The sequence below is a fragment of the Vulpes vulpes genome, chromosome 5, assembly GCF_048418805.1.
Source record: "Vulpes vulpes isolate BD-2025 chromosome 5, VulVul3, whole genome shotgun sequence".
Taxonomy (NCBI): domain Eukaryota; kingdom Metazoa; phylum Chordata; class Mammalia; order Carnivora; family Canidae; genus Vulpes; species Vulpes vulpes.
Genome location: NC_132784.1, coordinates 66759562 through 66780525, shown reverse-complemented (window position 1 = coordinate 66780525; position 20964 = coordinate 66759562). Strand labels below are relative to the sequence as shown.

The 20964-nt window shown below is 42.0% G+C and overlaps 1 protein-coding gene across 18 annotated transcripts in view; it reads left to right on the top strand.

Moving 5' to 3' along the window:
* Positions 1–20964, top strand: part of CHKA (choline kinase alpha) — a 68129-nt gene that overhangs the window by 12798 nt on the left and 34367 nt on the right. For 12 of the 18 annotated variants that reach the window (XM_072758553.1, XM_072758540.1, XM_072758543.1 and 9 more), the window contains exon 2: positions 17350–17461. In XM_072758553.1, the coding sequence (XP_072614654.1) occupies positions 17366–17461 (96 nt within the window). In that variant the 5' untranslated portion in view covers positions 17350–17365. Of the gene's footprint in view, positions 1–4823; positions 4901–12390; positions 12581–17349; positions 17462–20964 lie in introns of those variants that run through there. The other 6 variants (XM_026004251.2, XM_072758544.1, XM_072758548.1 and 3 more) reach the window with 2 other exon arrangements.

The following is a 20964-nucleotide window of genomic DNA, read 5'->3' as shown; positions in this document are numbered from 1 at the left end:
GCTAATGTTGTATATTTCACCACAATTTAAAAACTGGAAAAAGATAGGGGTGCCTGGCTGGCTCAATTGGTGGAACATGTGACTCTCGATCTTGGGATCCTGAGTTCAAGCCCCACATTGTGTAGAGATTACTAAAAAGGGGGGCACCTGGGTGGCTTATTCAGTTAAGCATCTAACTTTGGCTCAGGTCCTGATCCCTGCCGTGAGCTCCCTTCTCTGCAGGGAGACTGCTTCTCCCTCTCCCTCTGCTGCTCCCCCTGCTTGTGCTCTCTTTGTCAAATAAGTAAATAAATCTTAAAAAAAGAGAGAGATTACAAAAAAAAAAAAAAACTTTAGAAAGTGTTGAAAAATTGGGGAAAAATACATGTAGACGTTTGACATTATGAATGTCCTATTTCAGGACACCTGGGTGGCTCAGCAGTTGAGTATCTGCCTTCAGCTCAGGGCATGATCCTAGAGTCCTGGGATTGAGTCCCACATCAGGCTCCCCACAAGGAGCCTGCTTCTTCTTCTGCCTATGTCTCTGCCTCTCTCTGTGTCTCTCGTGAATAAATAAATAAAATCTTTTAAAAAAAGAATGTCCTATTTCAAGACTTTGGACATTCCGCTAACTTATATTACTATAGCATGAATTTTTCCTGCTTAGAACGCTGTGGAATAAAATAGAAATTAATCTCTATGAGCCCTGCTAAGTCTACAAAAAAAGGATGCAAGTCTGTCTGTCTTTCTTTCTTCCTTTCTTTCCTTCTTTCTTTTCTTTTCTTTTCTCTTCTTTTCTTTTCTTTTGTTTTCTTTTCTTCTTTCTTTCTTTCATTTTATTTATTCATGAGAGAGACAGAGAGAGAGGCAGAGACACAGGTAGAGGGAGAAGCAGGCTCCATGCAGGGAGTCCGATGTGGGACTCGATCCTGGGACTCCAGAATCACACCCTGAGCTGAAGGCAGGCGCTCAACTGCTGAGCCACCCAGGCATCCCAAGCAAGCCATTTTTAAAGCAATTTAAAAATATGTTACTAAAATAAAATCTATGTATTACTGTGAACCCTATCTAGCAAAGTGATTGTACTCCAAAACTTTTAAAGAATATATTTTTTGTAGTAAAGACTTGAAAATATTGAAGCCATTCCTAGATACAAATGCAGAGACTAGCTCAGAAGCTCTCTCCTGTATGTTTGCCTCATAACTTGTAGTTAAAACTTGTTCTTCGTCAAAAACACCCAACTACTTCTTAACCATAAACCGAGTACTTGAATGTCAGGATGTGACATTCACAGGTGCCCAAGATCTACACTGTCTGTGCCAGCTTCCTAATGCTGATGTGTTGAAGCAGGTCACATCTACTGGACTATTCAGCTTTTTTTCCTGGGGCTGAGATATTCCTGGGGTTTAGATGATCTTATCCACTCTGATTTGGCTTCTTTTACACATGGAGTGTATTCACAAGCTATGTGAACTTTTCAGAGCAACCGGAATTGCTGGTAGTATTCAGTGTTTTCAGTAAGGTGGGTAGAAAGTCTGGAAGGTTTTGTGAAGGGGCCTTTGTTTCCTCTGTATGTGCTATGTAACCAAGAGGACAGCTTGCTCTTGCGGCTCTATGGCTGGAGAAAGGGTGAGGCCTGTACGGGCAGTGCTGTGCTGTCCCACAGGACAGGGGACAGGGTCGACCATAGGAAACCAAGACGTAGCTTTTCCAGCCACTGCAGCAGGCAGCCACCTTCCTTTGCTTCCTCTCTTCTGGTTGGATAATTTCAAAGGATTTGTTATCTGTGTTTCAATGGGGAGCACTTCTGCCACCTCTGGCCTTTCAGGCGAAGTACAACTGTGCCCTAAATGGTGACTTAACCTGCTTCTATGTCAGTGGCGTTGTCTCATTTGCCTCCTGGTGGGGAAATGTCCTTTTCCTTCTTGCTCCTTGAAAAACCTCTACATTGCTATTAAGTCTGGAAACTAATTGTACTTAATGGTTACTTGTTGAGTAACCTGTTCGAATGGTGATGACCTAGTAGTGAATGGTGAGGAACTTGATTTATTTTGCACTTTGCAGGTTTTTAGGTTTTTGTGGATTTGCCTTGTGTGTGTAGGTAACATGCAAATTTCCCTGAGCTGCTTTACTGTTAACACAGTAGAGTTCTGTGGGAAAGGATGGTGCTACAGGCTCTTTTCCTTATTTTTTTAACTACTCCTTTGTCTATAAAATCAAGTAAAGGGTTAGATTTGTGCTTATCAAACTAGAATGCCCATATCAGTACTCAAGCCACAGTGTAATCTTATAAATTTCCCCAAGAGGGTAATTGTATTAACAGATTCTGAGAGCAGTTTGTATTTACCAGTTGTGTTTATTAAAACTGAAAACTGGCCTGAATAGGTATATGAAAGTTTGAATTTATGAGAGAACAAGCCTGTTTGTTCTCAACTGGCATTTGAAACACTTGTTGAGAGAATTCGAGAAGTTCTAGTTTATTTTTTTTTTTTAATTTTATTTATTCATGAGAGACACGCAGAGAGAGGCAGAGACATAGGCAGAGGGAGAAGCAGGCCACAGGGAGCCTGATGCGGGACTTGATTCCCGGACTCCAGCATCACAACCTGAGCCAAAGGCAGATGCTCAACCACTGAATCACCCAGGTGCCCAGAAGTTCTGGTTTAAATGATATTTCTGGGTCCTCCTGCTTTAATACTCTGTGAGCTTTTTGGTTTTTTGGGTTTTTTAAATACTTAAATTATTTAAAAATGTATATTTTTTAAAGAATACTTATTTGAGAGAGAGAGAGACAGAGATAGCAGCAGAGAGCACAAGAGTAGGGAGAAGAGGGAGAAGCAGGCTCCTGCTGAGCAGGGAGCCCAGAATAGGGCTAAATCCCAGGACCTTGGCATCATGACCTAAGCCAAAGGGAGACACTTTTTTTTTTTTTTAAGATTTTATTTATTTATTCATGAGAGAACGCAGAGGCAGAGGGAGAAGCAGGCTCCCTGGGGGGAGCCCAATGCAGGACTTGGTCCCAGGACCCCAGCATCACAACCTGAGCCAAAGGCAGACATGTTCAACCACTGAGCCATACATGTGCCCCCAAAGGCAGACACTTAACCAGCTGAGCCACCCAGGCAGCTCTAAATTTTTATTTTTTATTGCAGTATCTTAACCTATAGTATTAGTAGTTTCAGGTATACAGCATAAGATTCAGTAGTTCTACACATTGTTTGGTGTTCACCATGATGATGAGTGTTGTCCCCATCTGTCACTAAGAAATGTTATTATATTACTGAGTATATTTCCTATGCTGTCCTTTTAATTTCTGTGACTTAAAATAACATTTTAAAAAAGAATAAAATAAATTATTTTTTTGACAGAGAACCCAAGCAGGGGGAGAAGCAGAGGGAGAGGGAGAACAGGCTTCCCGCTGGGCAAAGAGCCCAATGTGGGGCTCATCCCAGGACCCTGGGATCATGACCTGATCTGAAGGCACATGCTTAACCGACTGAGCCACCCAGGTACCCTCGAATAAAATCTTAAAAAAAAAAAAAAAAAAATCAGACTCCTTTTCCAGCACAGTCCTAACACAATGTGATGGATATTTCAAATATTCATTCAGATACACTCTTCAGTTTTGGCAGTAGATTATGTTCACCTGTCCCTATTTTTGCCGAGATTTATTTTGATAATCAGTTGTCTGTAACAGTACCCATTGCTTGTAAGCTATGTGCAAAAGTATCCAAGGACTCCAAATGACTGTGTGTTGATCAGTCCCGTCTTTTAGATAGGTAATAGTCAAAAGACATTCCTACCCTCATATCTAGTCAGATATACCTTGCATTAAAAACCTATGCAGAGGGCAGCCTGGGTGGCTCAGTGGTTTAGCGCTGCCATCAGCCCAGGGCGTGATCCTGGAGACCCAGGATCAAGTCCCGTGTGAGACTACCTGCATGGAGCCTGCTTCTCCCTCTGCCTCTCTCATTCTCCCTCTCTCTCTCTCTCTCTCTCTCTGTCTCTGTCTCTCATGAATAAGTAAATCTTTAAAAAAAGAAAGAAAGAAACCTATGCAGACAGGGGCACCTCGGTGACTCATTTGGTTAAGCATCTGACCCTTGATTTCAACTCAGGTCATGATCTTAGAGTCATAAGATGGAGCCCTCTCTCAGGCTCCATGCTCAGTGTGGAGTCTGCTTGAGATTCTCTCTCCTTCTCCCTCTGCCCCTCCTGTTTGTGCTCTCTCTCTTCCTCTCCAAAATAAATAAATCTTCCGAAAGAAAGAGGAAGGAACCTATGCACACATACATCCTGTCACAGTCCAGGATCAGGTGATATTTATGTGCATCAAGGGCAGGGTCACGTGGAAGAGGCTGAGGATCCTCCAGATGTCTCTGACCTTTTCAGGGACTCCATGTGATTAATGAGAACTGCAAACAGATCTTTTGTCAAATGCCCTTTGTCCATTTGTGGATTGTGAATGAAGGAGCTTTTTTTTTTTTAATTTTTATTTATTTATGATAGTCACACAGAGAGAGAGAGAGAGAGAGAGGCAGAGACATAGGCAGAGGGAGAAGCAGGCTCCATGCACCGGGAGCCCAATATGGGATTCGATCCCGGGTCTCCAGGATCACGCCCTGGGCCAAAGGCAGGTGCCAAACCGCTGCGCCACGCAGGGATCCCAGAAGCTTAAGATTCAGTAGGGTGTGTATATTATCAGTAGGCAGGCAATTCATGCCTGATGTTATGGTCATACTTTGGCTACTTTCTCCTGCCTGTGTGCTATTAAAAATGCCATCTCTTCTGAGTCTTCCTGATTTTCTTCATTTTCCTGCCTTTGCATTTGGCCTGTCTCCTCAGTGGTGGAAATCCGGATGCCGCATTAAAGAGCACTGTGGAAGCTCCTCTGTGCAGAGATGGCCATAGCTACTAAAGCGTAAGTTAAAGACTTTGAAAAGCCAAGAGAGCATAAACAGCATGGAAGTGAGTCTATAGGAGGAGGGCAAAGGGCAAGAGAGGCAAGTGTTAGCAAACCTCCCCTCTCTGGATGTTATTCTAGAATTTTTCTCTTGATGGGTTTTACAATGCCCTAACGTGCCAGAATTAAACCCTGGCAATGAGAGAGTGGGAGGAGAAGAGAAGGTGGTGGTTTGTGTTTGTGTGAGAGCCTTCTCTTACTGGTCTCAAAGGGAGGAAGGAAGGGTGGCAAAAAAATAATTGTGTGAAGGAAAAAACCCAAAGTAGATGGTCAGGACCAGAGAAAAGGACCCCTGGTAGTAGTGGTAGGGGAAAAGTACCATATCTAAATGGAGTAAAAATGGGTGTGTGAAGCTGGGAACTTATCATGCAGCTATGGAGAGGTTTCCTAAAACTGGGTAACTTTTCTCATTCCAAAGCTCTTAGTAATGTTTCTTTTTCTAGAGTCTAAAACCAGAGGAGTCTTTTTATGGGCTTGATGGCTCTTAGGATCTAGCAGTTCCCCTGGAAGTGTTCAGTGGTTGGAGGCAGATTTTAATCAAATAATGATTGCCCTGGATAAGACAGAGGTTTAATATTGAGGATGGTTCAGGTAAATCAATTAATATTCAGTCTACAGTGAACTACTTAAGGCAAGTTGGCTATCACTGATCCAAAAAGAAAAATAACAACTTTATTGAGATACCATAAAATTCACCCTTTTAAATTGAGTGATTTTTAGCATTTTTAAAAAGATTTCATTAATTTATTCATGAGAGACACACACACAGAGAGAGAGAGAGAGGGGCAGAAACACAGGCAGAGGGAGAAGCAGGCTCCCTGAAGAAGGGACTCGATCCTGGGATTCCAGGATCACATCCTGAACCAAAGGCAGATGCTTAACCGCTGAGCCACCCAGGCGTCCCAGATTTTTAGTATTTTTTACAGGGTTCTACAATAATCACCACCATCTTTTCAGAATATTTTCATCACCTCAAAAATAAATCATGTACCATTAGCAATCTCTCCCCATGCTCCCCCCCACTTAGTACCTAACAACCACTAATCCACTTGGTATCTTCTGGACATTTCATGTAAAAAGAGTCACACAATATGCTTGGATGTTTGTGGCCATTGTCTTTCACTTAGTATAATGTTTTGTTCGTGTTGTAGTACAAGATTTGTTCGTGTTGTAGTACATATGGCACTTTATTCCTTTTTATGGTTGAATAACATTTCATTGCATGATATACCATAATTTGTTTATCAGTTGATGGACATTTGAGTTTTTCCATTTCTTGGCCATTATGGACATTTGTGTATAGTTTTTGTGAGAACATGTTTTCAGTTCTCTTGAATATATGTGTAGGAGTGGAATTGCTGGGTCATGTGGTAACTTGATGTTTAACCTTTTGAAGATGTCACTGATCTTTCGAAGCCTCTGTCAAAGAGAATCTCTGTGAACCTCAGGAAATATCCTCCATTATGATTGAGAAGATAGTGGACAAGGCTGTTGCTTTGACCCACTGTGATCTTTACCAGGACCACATTTTCCTTGCTACCAATGATCTTGATTTTATACAGACCTTACATTGCCAACAGACTTTTTTTTTTCTTTTTAAGATTTATTTATTTTATTTTAATTTTTAAGATTTTTATTTATTAATGGGAGAGAGAGGCAGAGACACAGGCAGAGGGAGAAGCAGGCTCCACGCAGGGAGCTTGACATGGGACTCAATCCCAGGTCTCCAGGATCAGGCCTCGGGCTGAAGGTGGTGCTAAACCGCTGAGCCACCCGGGCTGCCCTAGATTTATTTATTTTAGAAGAGAGAGAACATGCAAGTAAGCGTGGGAGGAGTAGAGGGAAGGAGGGAGAGAGGGAGAGAAGAGAGAGAGAGAATCCTCAAGCAGACTCCCTGCTGAGCATGGAGCCTCACTTGGGACTTGATCCCAGGACCCTGAGACCATGACCTGAAGCTCAAATCCAGAGTGAGCTGCTCGACTGACTGAGCCACAAGGGTGCCTGGTTTTTGATTTTTTGAGAAGAGTTCATTATAGTGTATGCTGTTGATTGTGTATTAGATGCCATAAAGTTTTTTTTTTTTAAGATTTTATTTACTTATTCATGAGAGACACAGAGAGAGAGAGGCAGATACATAGGCAGAGGGAGAACCAGGCTCCCTGTGGGGAGCCTGATATGGGACTTGATCCCAGGACTCTGGGATCACGACCTGAGCCAAAGGCAGATGCTTAAGCACTGAGCCACCCAGGCATCCCAGCCATAAAGTTTTATGTGAAATAAGCTCATTATTAAAAATTACAGACCTTTAGGGGCACCTAGGTGGCTCAGTCAGTTGTGTGTCTGACTTAGGATTTCAGCTTAGACATGATCTCTTGGGTCATGAGATTGAGCCACTTGGTGGGGAGTCTGATTGGAATTCTCTTTCTTTCCCTCTCCCTCTGCCATTCCCCCCAACTCATGGGCATATGTGAGCACAAATGCTCCCCTTCCAAATAATTAAACATTTCTAAAAGTATTCTTAAAATTACAAACATTTATAAAGTAGTAAAGAATTATAAAAGTAAAATAGCTTTATCAAATTGGAACATTCTGCTAAATTGGCCTCAGGTTCCCTTCCTTTGCCCAGAGATGATCACCATTCTGAATTGGCGTTAAAATTTTGTTTCATTCTGAAATAAGATTCTGATCTTTCATTCAGAATTTTTTTTAAAGATTTATTTATTTATTTATGATAGACATAGAGGGAGAGAGAGAGGCAGAGACACAGGAGGAGGGAGAAGCAGGCTCCATGCCGGAGCCCAACGCGGGACTCGATCCCGGGACTCCAGGATCGCGCCCTGGGCCAAAGGCAGGCACCAAACCGCTGAGCCACCCAGGGATCCCCTTTCATTCAGAATTTTGAAATCTTTTATGATCTGTGTTTTTGATTTAAGTGCTGTGGAACACTTGAATTTTTTTTTTTTTTTTTTTAGTAAGAGATGTACTTGTAATGGAATAGCTGATATATTAGAGAATTAATAGTCCTTTGTATTTTGGAACATTGTGGTTCGTAGTTGACCATATGGAACCTGTTGTCATTTGGGCTTCTATTTGGGGAAGACCTTGCACGCTAAGAAGGCATGATTGATATGTCTTGCTATTAGGAACTTTGAAAGCTTTCTTTTTTTTTTTTTTTTTTAATTTTTATTTATTTGTGATAGTCACAGAGAGAGAGAGAGAGGCAGAGACACAGGCAGAGGGAGAAGCAGGCTCCATGCACTGGGAGCCCGACGTGGGACTCGATCCCGGGTCTCCAGGATCGCGCCTTGGGCCAAAGGCAGGCACCAAACCGCTGCGCCACCCAGGGATCCCCTATTAGGAACTTTGAAGAGGAAGTAACATCAAATACCAGATCTTAGTGTTATATGAAGTGGTTCTGTTTTGAAATAATTTTGTGGAATTGGAATTTCCCAAATTTCTTTTTAATAATGTTGATTAGTATGTTGCCTACTGTGACACATATCTTGGATCCGTCTTTAGGTCAACTAAAATTTTAGATTATCTGCAATTTTACATTTTCCAATTTTCTTTCCTTAGTGATTAGTGCAGTTGATTGCATGGCTTCATAAGGGTAATGGATCCACATTTTATCAGTTTTGGATGAAGTTATTTAACACGGACTCAGTGATGCATGTCACCAAGAAGTCATTTGTTTTTTTAAAGATTTTATTTATTTGAGAGAGAGAGCATGGGCATGGAGAGGGGCAGAGGGAGAACCAGACTCCTCACTGAGCAGGAACCCTGATGTGGGCCTCAATCCCAGGACCCCAGGATCCTGACCTGAGCTGAAATGAAAGCAGAGGTTTAACTGACTGAGCCACCCAGGAGCCGCCCCCAAGAAGTCATTTAAATAAAACTAACTCTAAGAATGTTTTGTGATTTATTTTAATAACTGTATTTTTTTCTGTATTGATGTACCTATAAATATATGCTTTTTTAAAAAAAGATTTTTATTTATTTATTCATAGAGATGCAGAGAGAGAGAGAGAGAGGCAGAGACACAGGCAGAGGGAGAAGCAGGCTTCATGCAGGGAGCCCGACGTGGGACTCGATCCAGGGTCTCCAGGATCACGCCCTGGGCTGCAGGCGGCGCTAAACCGCTGCGCCACCGGGGTTGCCCTATAAATATATCCTATGCAACAATTTTTTAACTTAAAATATTTCATGGCCTTTGTTAATAACTTCTTGTATATTGTAGACTTAGAAAAGTTAGTTATCATCATTAGCAATTTGATGTTTTTATTTATTTTTAAAGATTTATTCATTTTAGAGAGAGTATGTATCCACAAGCTGGGAGAGGGGCAGAGGGACAGAGAGAGTGAAAGCAGACTCCCTGCCCAGTGGGGAGTCTGACTTGGAGCTCATCCTATGATCCTAAGACCATGACCCAAGCTGAAACCAAGAGTCAGATGCCTAACTGACTGACCCACCTAAGTGCCCTGCCGTTTGATGTTTTTTAAAGTTATATTTTGATATGAGTTTCCATTGAACCAGACTATAGACTTATAGATATAAGACTATAGACTTATAGATAAGTCAAGAATATGAGATGGGGGACCTGGATGAAGCATCTGACTCTTGGTTTTGGCTCAGGTCATGATCTCAGAGTCAGGAGATCAAGCCCCGTGTCAGTCTCCTTGCTCAGCAGGGAGTCTGCTTGAGATTTTCTATACCTCTGCCCCCCCACCCCCACATACTCTCTCTCTCTCTCAAATACATAAATCTTAGCCAAAAAATAAATAATATGAAACAGAAGTTCTAATGTGCTGACAGGCAAGGAGTAAGTGGTGTGGCTTGTTTGTAGACACTTTGACAATGGGCATCAAGAATTTTAAAACATTAGTGCCCTTTGACCTAGAAAAACCCAACTGTAACTAAGGGTCTCATCAGATTGTGCATGAAATTTGATGTACAGGTGTCTATACTATAGAGTTATGGATAGAAGTAAAAAGTTATGGAAAAGCCCATGGTTTCCAGCTAAACCGTGCTTAGTCTCTAAGATGAAATTGTATGCATGAGAGGCACCTGGGTGGCTCAGGTGGTTAAGCACCTGCATTCTGCTCAGATCATGATCCCAAGATCCTGGGATCAAGTCCCATCCCACATCAAGCTCCCTGCTTTGTGGGGAGCCTACTTCTCCCTCTCCCTTTGCTGCTCCCCTGCTTTTATGCTCTCTTGTTGTCTTTCTTTTTCTCTCTCTCATATAAATAAATAAAACCTTAAAAACTTTTTATATATGATTAAAAAACGTGTTTTTAATGCTTAATTGATCGAAAATGTTGCTATAAATGGAAAAGGAATGTTACAGAGTAATATGTTCAGGATGATCCCAATTTTATTTATTTATTTTTTAGGATTTAAAAAAAATTTTTTTAAATTTATTTATGATAGTCACACACACACACACACACAGAGGCAGAGACACAGGCAGAGGGAGAAGCAGGCTCCATGCACCGGGAGCCCGACGTGGGATTCGATCCCGGGTCTCCAGGATCGTGCCCTGGGCCAAAGGCAGGTGCTAAACCGCTGTGCCACCCAGGGATCCCTAGGATTTTTTTTAAAAAAGATTTTATTTATTCATGAGAGACAGAGGCAGAGACATAGGCAGAGGGAGAAGCAAGCTTCCTCTGGGAAGCCTGTTTCAGGACTTGATCCCAGGACCCCAACCTGAGCCCAAAGCACACGCTCAGCCACTGAGCCACCCAGGTGCCCTGATCCCAATTTCAATAAGAAGTAGAAAAAGAGCTTAGGAAAATGGCAACTAAAAATCCCAGAATGTTAGGGGCACCTGGCTGGCTCAGTCTGTACAGCATGTAGCTCTTGATCTCAGGGTTGTGAGTTTAAGCCCCACCTTGGGCATGGAGCCTACTTAAAAAACAAAACAAAACAAAACAAAAACAAAAACACCCAAAATGTTGAAAACTGGTTATGTTTGAATGGTAGAATTTAGGTAACTTGTTATAGTTTTTATTTTGAGGGTCCATATTAACATGGTTTTTTGGAACATGAATTCTAAAATCTGAAAGGCAAACAATTTACTACACAATATAAGCAGCCTACTTTAGTTGTTCCAGTAAAATTGATAAAGCTTAGCTGAGTCCTTAAAAGCACACCCATGTCACCTGAGTTCTTTATTGCTCGTGGTGAATATAAACAGGAATACGATGAAAACAGCACAGTGCTCCTCAGGGCTGCTGTGTGGCTTTGTTTTCACAAAGTACTTTATTTGGCACAGAAACCCAATAGCCATAGTTCTTCAGCTTGAAATTTGTTCTTTGTGCTGTTATTGCATGTTTTTTTTCCCTATATCCAGAGAAATTGAAATGATTATCTTATTTATTTATTTGTTTTTAAAGATTTTATTTATTTATTTGAGAAAGCAAGCACAAGCAGGGGAAGGGGCAGAGAGAGAATGAGAAGCATGCTCCCCACTGAGCAGAATGCTCAATGCGGAGCTCAATCCCGGGACCCTGGGATCCTGACCTGAGCCAAAGGCAGATGCTTCACAGACTGAGCCACCTAGGCACTCCTGAAAGGATTATTTTAATAACTGATCAATGGTTTGTCTGCAAGAAGCTCTTTTTTTTTTTGCTCACTAGTCCACTGGCTCTGTGTTGGAGGCCTGCGGGTGGGATGGGCGCCGTGCCCTCGGCCTGGGGAGCGCACCCGCCAGGAGTGCCTTCTGCGCTTTCAGTTTTCTGCCTCCTATGGGCTGCTGACATGTGTTGAATGTGAAATACATGCATTTGTTTCATTTCATTTGCTGTTTTGCTTACTTGAGTATATTGTGTCTCCTAAGTTCAACTATGACTTGTATGTTTATTATAAAGCTGTTCTGCCACTTGTTTGAAATCCTTGTGAGTTCCAGAGGTTTTACTTAGGAGGAAAAATTATATGGTAAATTGGGCCATCATAGTTTTGCTACCATATCTGTGGCATATCTTCCCAAGATATCTTATTATTCCCAGTCATGTTTGGCTCATTGGTAATTGGCATTTTTTTAGGTGGTTTCTCACAGTTGGGTCATCTGGGATAATGACCTTGTTTCACTTATCTTGCTTGTCAACTAAAAACCGACGGTTTACTTCCTCCTGTTATAGCCTATTGAGCAACAGGGGCTATGGATAATTCAAAAGATGAAGGGTTTCCAGGTTGTGAGCTGGTTTCTGGCCGAGCTGGCCTGCCTGCCTTCTCTAGGAGCACGGGATTAAACTTTGAATGGAGTTACACAATTTAGAACAGTAGCTCATCTGTTTGCTCCCACTGTTGACTGAACTCTCAAGAGTGTGTGACAGGAAGGAAAACGAGGGCTTTTAACTGATGGGATGCCTATCCTGTCGCCTGGTAGCCAAGAGCCAGTGGCAGGGCACTTCTGATAAGTCGTGCACTAGAAGCGTTGCTCTGAGTTGAGAAGAAAGGTCAAGGCTGCTCGCATCTTCCTCCCTCCACACTGTCCCTGTGCTTCCCCTGTGCTTTGAGGCTCACTTGGGAGAAAACGAGAGCCTTGGATTCCCTGATCTTTCTGCTCTTCCTTCACTGGGGTAGACAACTGATTTACCTTTTGGAAAAAGAGGTCTTTGTTCTTGCAAAGATTCCCAGGTACTCATGATTGCTTTTAAGTATTTTTTTTTTTTTAAGATTTTATTTATTTGAGAGAGAGAACAACCAGGGAGATGGGGCAGCGGGAGAGGGAGAAGCAGACTCCCCACTGAGCAGGGAGCCTGACATGGGGCTCCTTCCCAGGATGTTCTGAGCCAAAGGCAGATAGATGCCCAACTGACTGAACCACTCAGGTACTCCTGAAAAAATTCTTAAAATATGAGTTTTATTTACATCTGGGGAACATAGTTTCTGCAGAAGCACATTCAAGTTTTTAATTAGTTAAGAAAAAATCATTACAGTTGGAAAAAATCATTTTTCTTTTTAAAAAGTACTTTATTGAGATATGGTTCACATATTTTATACAATTCACCTATTTAAAGTGTGTATATCTGGTGGTTTTTAGTATAGTCACAGGCATGGGCAACCGTCATCTCACAAAATTTAGAACATTTTTCTCATCTTGGAAGGAGACCCTGGCCCCCAGCCCTAGGCACTCACTGATCTCTCTGTCTGTAGATTGCCTTGATCTGGACATTTCACATGAATGGAATAGTAGAGTATGTGACTGGTTTCTTTCACTGAGCATAATGTAGCAGGTGTCAGTACTTCATTCCTTTTTTTAAAACATTGTGGTAAAATGTACACAGGATGGAATTTACTATTTTTAACCATTTTTAAGTGTATACAGTGGATTAAGGATGTTCACACTATTGTGCAACCATCACTACGATCCATCTCAGGAACACTTTCATTTTCCTGGTCTGAAACTCTGTCCCAGTTAAACACCAGTTCCTCTTGCCCCCCAGTAAGCACTGTCCTTTGACATTCATTAGCTCAATCAGAATCAACTTTTTGTCATTTTGTATGTGTTTCCTGGACTGTGGTATACAGCCCTGCTGACATCTTGATTTTAGCCACATAAGACCTATTTCCTGGCGTCTGAACTCCAAAACTGTAAGATAAATTTTTATTGTTTTAAGCCATGGAATGTGTGGTCATATGTTACAGCAGCCACAGAAAAAAAAGACCTCTGTTTTATGTACATTTGTATAGACTAGTCCTGATGTAACGCTCTTGTGATCATGCTGCTCCCATAGCACCTACCATGTGCTTAGCATGGCATGCATGGTGCTATCCTGCTCTGTCTCGTGTCCTTGTCTTATAAATGAGAGGTAGTATCAGCATCCACCCTGAAGGATTGTGGAGAGGGTGAACTGAGCTAACCTGTTGAACACTACAGCCCCAGACTAAAGAGGGAAGCCTGGGGGGTACAGTCAATTAAGCATCTGACTCTTGAATTTGGCTTAAGTCATGATTTCAGGGTCCTGAGATTGAGCCCTACATCGGGCTCCACATTGGGCATGGAGCCTGCTTGGAATTCTCTCTCTCTCTCTCTCTCTCTCTCTCCAAAAAAAAAAAAAAAAAAAAAATCCCTCTGCCCCCCCCCCCCCTAAAAAAAATAAAATGACAAAAGAAAAAAACGAAAGTGCAACTCTTTTACAGAGGGGTGAATTTGAGGCTCAGAGAGGTTCAGCGATATGCCCAAGATCACACAGCTAGTAAGTGGCAATACTGGGGTTTGGATTGCTGGCTCTCAAGCCAGTGGTCTTTCTCGTAGCATAATGCCTTCCCCCAGGACCTTCTCTTAGGGGGCTTACAGTCTAATTAATTAGGGAGCCAAGCCTAACCCACTAGACCTAGTAAGACAAAATAACAGGAGTGAGTTTAGAGAAGACTCAGTGGGACAATAGTGCTGCTGATTGTTGTCATCTTCAGAAAAGCTTTACTGAGCACCTACCATTTGGGGTCACTAAGTCTTGAGAATTGTAGTGAGACATTACCCCTGCCTTCAAGGAACTAGCAGGGAAAAAGGTGAAAGCTTCTTGAAAAGGTTAGACTTGGTCTTAAACTATAGGTAGTTTTAGGTAGCAGAGCAGGGTAAAGAGAAGTTTGCAGATTGGGAGAACAGGAGTAAGTGGATTGTGATAAGCTGTATCAGTTAGAACTAGGTCTAGCTGCTTGTAACAGAAACTCTAGAGTAATAGTGGCTTGAATAACACAAATTTATTTCTGTCTTGTGTTAAGAGGTCTAGAAGACAGGCTGGGCAGGTATGGCAGCTCCATGGACTCATTGGAGATACAGGCTCCTTTCAGCTAACTGTTCTGCCTTCCTAGGCTGGGCTCATGATCTAAGAAGCTACTAAAGCTCTGGCCATATGTGCCAGTCAAGACCCTGGCAAGAAGGGGAAAACAACACTAGACATTTCAACATAGAGAATTTAATATAGGAAATTGGGTGAACAGGTATTAGAGAACCAAAAAAGCAAAAATGGGACCCACTGGCATACAGAATTCCAGGAAGCAGCCCCTTCTCTGGGCTGGGGGTCAGAGGGAAGAGGTTGTGGTTATCAAACCCTGGAGCTGGGGCCCCCACCCCCTGTGGAGAGAGCACTACTGGCTGTTGCTGGCATCTGAGAACTTGAGGAGCATCCCCCTGGAGCTGGGACCCAGACCTCTGAGCTGATATCCCTGCAAAGGTGCCATGAGGCTGGTTCTGAGGTTGGTGAAAGAAGTGGGGGTTGCCCTGTTGCTACTACAGCACTCAGACAAGAACAACAAGCAAGTATATCTCCTTCCTCCCACCTTCCAGCCTCCTTCCAATGCCCCCACTGGCAGAACCTAACTGGGAGCAACTGGCAAAGGAGATTTGTAACTAGTGGAGCCCCCAGCTCCGCATCACAACAGAGAACTAAAGTATAGATTTGGAGCTCAGAGACAAGAGCTTAGCAATTGACACACGATCATCTCCTTGTTTCAGACAGCAGGATAGAGAACAGGAAGAAAGGGACAAAGCCCATGAGAATGTCATATATATATATATATATATATATATATATATATATATATATATATATATTTTTTTTTTTTTTTTTTTTTTGTCAGCCCTTGGGCACATGGGCACACCTAGCCATGAAGGCAGCTAGCCGTGTTGCTGCTTGAGTAAAATATGGAAAGGAAGGAGAGGGTCTGCCACAGAAGCAAAATTTTCAAAATTGTTAGCTAATGTTAATATACCAACATTAACAAGCCTTCATGTAAAATTTCTCTCTGTTCTCTTTTCTCCCCACACAATCTTCTGGTCTGTATTCTGTAGCTCTTGGCAGTGCTTGCCAGTGTTACTCCTAATGCCTGTGTAATTCTGCACCTGATGGTATAAATTAGGTGTGTATTTTAGTCTCACTTTGGAGAACATAGCTTGACTGGACAGATGGTTTATGGATGAAGCAGGGGAAAAGCTGGTGCCTCCTGTGACTGGGGGGGTGTCCTTCTAGAAAGCTGTAGTTCGATCTCCTGGTGGCTTTCTCTCCCAGAGTTGTTCATCTACTACCATATGATGCTGAAGCCTTTGACAGGCAGGGGTGGACTCAATTGGCTCAAGTGTGTCACCTCAGACACTGCCCTGTGATTTTGAATTCTGACAGTTTTATGCCTGGTTTGTCTTCATTAGAGAGGCTGTTTCTTGAGGGCAAGGGCCAGAACATAGTTTAGATTTTTATTATCCTAGCTTCCAGCATAGTGCTTTGCTTAGGGAATAGTTCCTTAAGATTTATTGGCTGGATAATATTAGGATTTAGGGCTCTGAAATCTGCTGCAGATGAGATGCTTCTTGTCTGGAACTCCACATTGTACAGATGTTTATTCCTTCATTTAGCTCCGATTCCTCCATTAACTATCTTTCCTGTATACCTAATCATGTCCAACCTGGGCAGGTGATTCGTCCCAAAGTTTGTTTTTTTATTTTTATTTATTTGTTTGTTTGTTTGTTTATTTATTTTTGATTCGTCCCAAATTTAATGTTGCAAAGGCTATTAGTCAAAATTGGTTGAGACATTTTCCATAACATGGAACTATATATACTTCAAGTGGAAGGTTCTGGGGGGAGGTGGATTAAGTATTGCTTCAAGATTTTTACCTGGTGGTACGCCTGGGTGGCTCAGCAGTTGGGCGTCTGCCTTCGGCTCAGGACGTGATCCTAGAGACCCAGGATCGAGTCCCACGTTGGGCTCCCTGCATGGAGCCTGCTTCTCCCTCTGCTTGTGTCTCTGCCTGCCTCTCTCTCTGTGTCTCTCATAAATAAATAAATAGAATCTTAAAAAAAAAAGATTTTAACCTGGTCATTATGAGAATATAGTGGAAATTTTAGAACTAGAAGAACATGGGCCTGAAGGAATGCTTCTGAGATGTCCCCCACTCCAGTGTGCGCTGGGTTCTCTTCCATTCTGCTCCTTCTCTGGAGGCACATGCCATGCTCAGGTGCACACATGCAATTTAAACAGAGCTCACCTCCAACATTAATCTAAGAAGAACAGATAGGGAATTTGCTTGTTTTTTAAAAAATATTTTATTTATTCATGAGAGACACAGAAAGAGAAGCAGAGACATAGGCAGAGGGAGAAGCAGGTTCCATGCAAGGAGCCCGATGTGGGACCCGATCCCGGGTCTCCAGGATCACAACCTGGGCTGAAGGCAGGCGCTAAACTGCTGAGCCACCCAGACTGCTCTGGAATTTGCTTGTTTTTAATGTGATTCTGGAATTGATCTAAACACTGTGGAGCTTATTGTGTATGTTGCACGTATCCTGAGAGTCTGTCAAAACTTCTACAGGAACAGTTCCCACAGGATCCTGACTTCTCATCCATAGTTGTCCAAGAAGAGCAGTTTAGCTGACTTTCAAAACACTGACACTTACTCTCGTCTTCCAACAGAGGTGGCCTCAGTAACATGCTGTTCCAGTGCTCCTTACCTGACACTGTGGCCACCGTTGGTGACGAGCCTCGAAAAGTGCTCCTACGGCTCTATGGGGCGATTTTAAAGATGGTGAGTTTGTGGGCTGTGTGGGGACGGGAGGGCCCTGTGAACAGTTAACATCCTCTCTCCTGAATCACCTGGGAAGAGATTTTAAATACTTTAGTGGTGTTATTAAAGCTATTTTTATATATTGTTTTTATTTTAATTGGGCTGCACAACCGAGTGTTTTGCTTATATCCTGTTATGTTCTGAATTCCTGTTTTTCTTATAATTTATTAATAAGCTAGTACAAATATTTTCAGCTTTACATCCAAAGTACGATGTTGCTTAAATCTTTAGTAGTGGTTATGATGCTTGGATTTTCCACACATTGAAATTTTTAGCTCCGACCTAGGTTGTAAAATTCTAATGTGGAAAGGGTATTAACATGATCATAAAGGTTTTACAGGGCAAATATTGCAAAGGGGAGCCCAGTGGACAAAGTATGATCTCAGTGGAGCTGAATTTATCAACTCCCTCACTTCGAGATTTCTTTAAAACTTTGAATTTGTTAGACTCATGATCTTTCTCAATTTTTATATTATTTAATTGAATCTAATTTTCAATTAAAGTGCTTTATTTATTGAATTGTCTTAACCAGTTATAGGAGAACCCGAATATCTGGATTTTTTTTCTATTTATACCATGAATTTACCATTTTACTGACCACACATACAAATGTTTGATATATTTCTATGATAGGATTTTAATATCCATTTAAATCTTTGGAAGGGCCCTTTTTGATCTTCATGAAATGGAGAATAGTTTTCTGACTTAATGTTTTAAGAGACTAGTCTCAGCTCAATCGGAAAAGCAGATTATTATGCCCATGTCTATGATAATTCGATTATAATGTTCAGATATATCATAGTTACAGCTGGTACTCTGTATCATAATGTGACTGAGCCTTTTTGCTGGATAGTTTTCTTTGTCCTTGTTAGGGTGTGCAGTGCTCAGGATCTGAGTGTTGAAAGCCAGCTTGTATGTCTGAAGTCATGTGCCCCTTGCCAAGAAAACCTGAAACCACTCTGATGAGGGACACACAGCTGACCCTGACCCCTTATTGTTGGTACACAGCGGCAGGGTTCTTGTGTTAACTATGCATTTGAGTTTTATATTTACTCAAATTTCATTTTCAAAGCACAATTTTTGAAAAACCCAGTTAATGTCCTTTTGGTGCTTTCAATGAAATCAGTCTTTAGCCATTTTTTCTTTGAAGACTTTTACATCCTCTAACAATTGGTCCTATTTGTGTGCTTTCATATGGGCAACACTTTTAAAATACTTTAATAGCCAACTGCTGGATTTGCATGTTATAAAGACTATTGTTTAAATCTGATTTATTGAAAAAAATCTGATTTATGTGGCTTTTGTTTGCTATTTATAACTTTAAATAGGGGCGTTATTTTTTTTTAAGATTTTATTTATGTATTCATGAGAGACATAGAGAGAGAGAGACAGAGAGGCAGAGACACAGGCAGAGGGAGAAGCAGGCTCCATGCAGGGAGCCTGACATGGGACTCGATCCCGGGTCTCCAGGATCCCACCCTGGGCTGAAGGCGGCGCTAAACTGCTGAACCACCGGGGCTGCCCAATAGTGGCGTTTTGAACATGCACTATGCGCCCCTCCAGGTGCCAGGCTAAGCTGGGCTCCAGGCTCTGCTCTGTGTAGAGCAGCAGTTTGATGATGGAGGTGAAAGGAATGTTCTGGATCTGCTGTTTGGGACACTGGGCACCAGCCATAGGTGGCTATCAAACATTTGAAATATGGTGAGGGCAACTGAAGATTGAAATTTTAAATTTTAATTAACTTTAATTAAATTGAAATGGTCACATGCACTAGTGCCTGCTGCATTGGACAGCACAGCTCTAGAGTGTGCTGTGTTGCTGGATGGGTAGCTCAGTGAAGCCTTCAACAGTATGGCCTGGGTCTGAGCAGTTAACTCTTCCCCTGTTAAAGATTGATTATCAGTAGTTAGTATTTTGTTCTTGAAATTTTAGTGGTCTAGAATTACTGCCTTGTAAGTACTCAAATGCAATATAAATGTCTGAAAGTAGAATTTGTTTTAGCATTTCTATGTCCCTGTTTTTAGGTAGCTCAAAAATGAACAATAATTAAAGCCACTTAAAGTGGAATTAATTCTTGCCAAATTAACAGACTGGAGTATGTTTTCCATATAGTTGTGATTTATGGGGGGGAACACTGTATAGCTAGCTTCTTACTATATTTTTGTTAGGCAGATGTCAGTTGCCATTCCTGAAGCTGCCTCCACCATGCAGGGTGGAACCTGTGCCGGGAGACGAGCAGCTTGCTAACTGGACAGTCATTGGGGGTCTACAGGCTCACCGTTGACTTACCAGACAGTGGTTTCGTTTTTTGCTAGAAAAGAAGCTGTTCCTTTGCCTTAGGGGAGGGTATCTGTTGTCAGTATAAATACTTGGTACATCAAGTCCTTAGTTCAAGGACGATTTTTTTGTGCAGTTCTAGCAGAAAAATTATGAAACCTACAGCCTCCAGGGTAAATGGTAAGGTTTTTGGCAGAAAAGTTCTTTAGGGTTTGGCAAGGGCCTTGGTTGCCAGTTGGAATTTTAGACATTAATGGCCATTGCAAACTGTTAGTCATTTAGATATCTTGACCACACGAGGAGGGAAGCAGACGGGGCGGGGGGTGGGGGGGAGGGCTCTGAGAAATGGCTGCGGGAGAGAGAAGGTGGCAGAGTCAGACACTGTGAGCCCGAGAGGCACGAGCCAGGTGGCAACCACCAGCGGTGCCAGAAAAGCTGAGCAGTCACAGAGCTATGCCAGGGATCTCACTGCAGACTCCAGTGCCTTTTCAAATATTTCCAACTCAGATTTAAAGCATCTATCATTTTTGTTGCTAGGGTATAAGTTCACTCCTATTGCTGACCAGCTCTTTGAAATGAGTCTGGCCTACAGTGGAGAGACAGACAGTTGGTGTCTGCCATGAGGCTTCTGTTCCCATCAAAACAAAAAAGTTGCCAGAATTGGTAGTGACTTTTTAGGATTTGCATTTATTAAGAGATATGGCTCAGCAAATCTAGAGTCCGCTTGAATAATAAGCCCTGTTATTTTCATAAATGAATGGATTAAAGACAGAAACATAACTCAGGTGTTATGCTTTCCCTGTCTGTACCCTCTCTGTGGGGAAAGCACACACATCCCTATGCATGTATATGCACCATACAGAAAGGCTGGGATCCCAAAAATCCGTATAGCTGCAGTTGTAGCATGCTTGAAGGTAGGTTAGAGTAAGTTCCTTTCTTAAAAAATGTCAGCTGACAGCTACAGGTAATGATAGAGTTATGTATTTTCTCAGACGGTCTTGCCATTTTGCTAAATGACGTGCTAGACCAGTTGAATTGAGTATGTCCCTTCCTTCCCTTTCTCCATGTTTGACACTTTGGAGTTTTTTGGTGTTTTTTGTTTGTTTGTTTGTTTTTGTTTTTTTTTTTTAGATTTGATCCTTTGATTTTTTCCTTAGATTTGATCTAAGGATCAAATATTAAGTAGA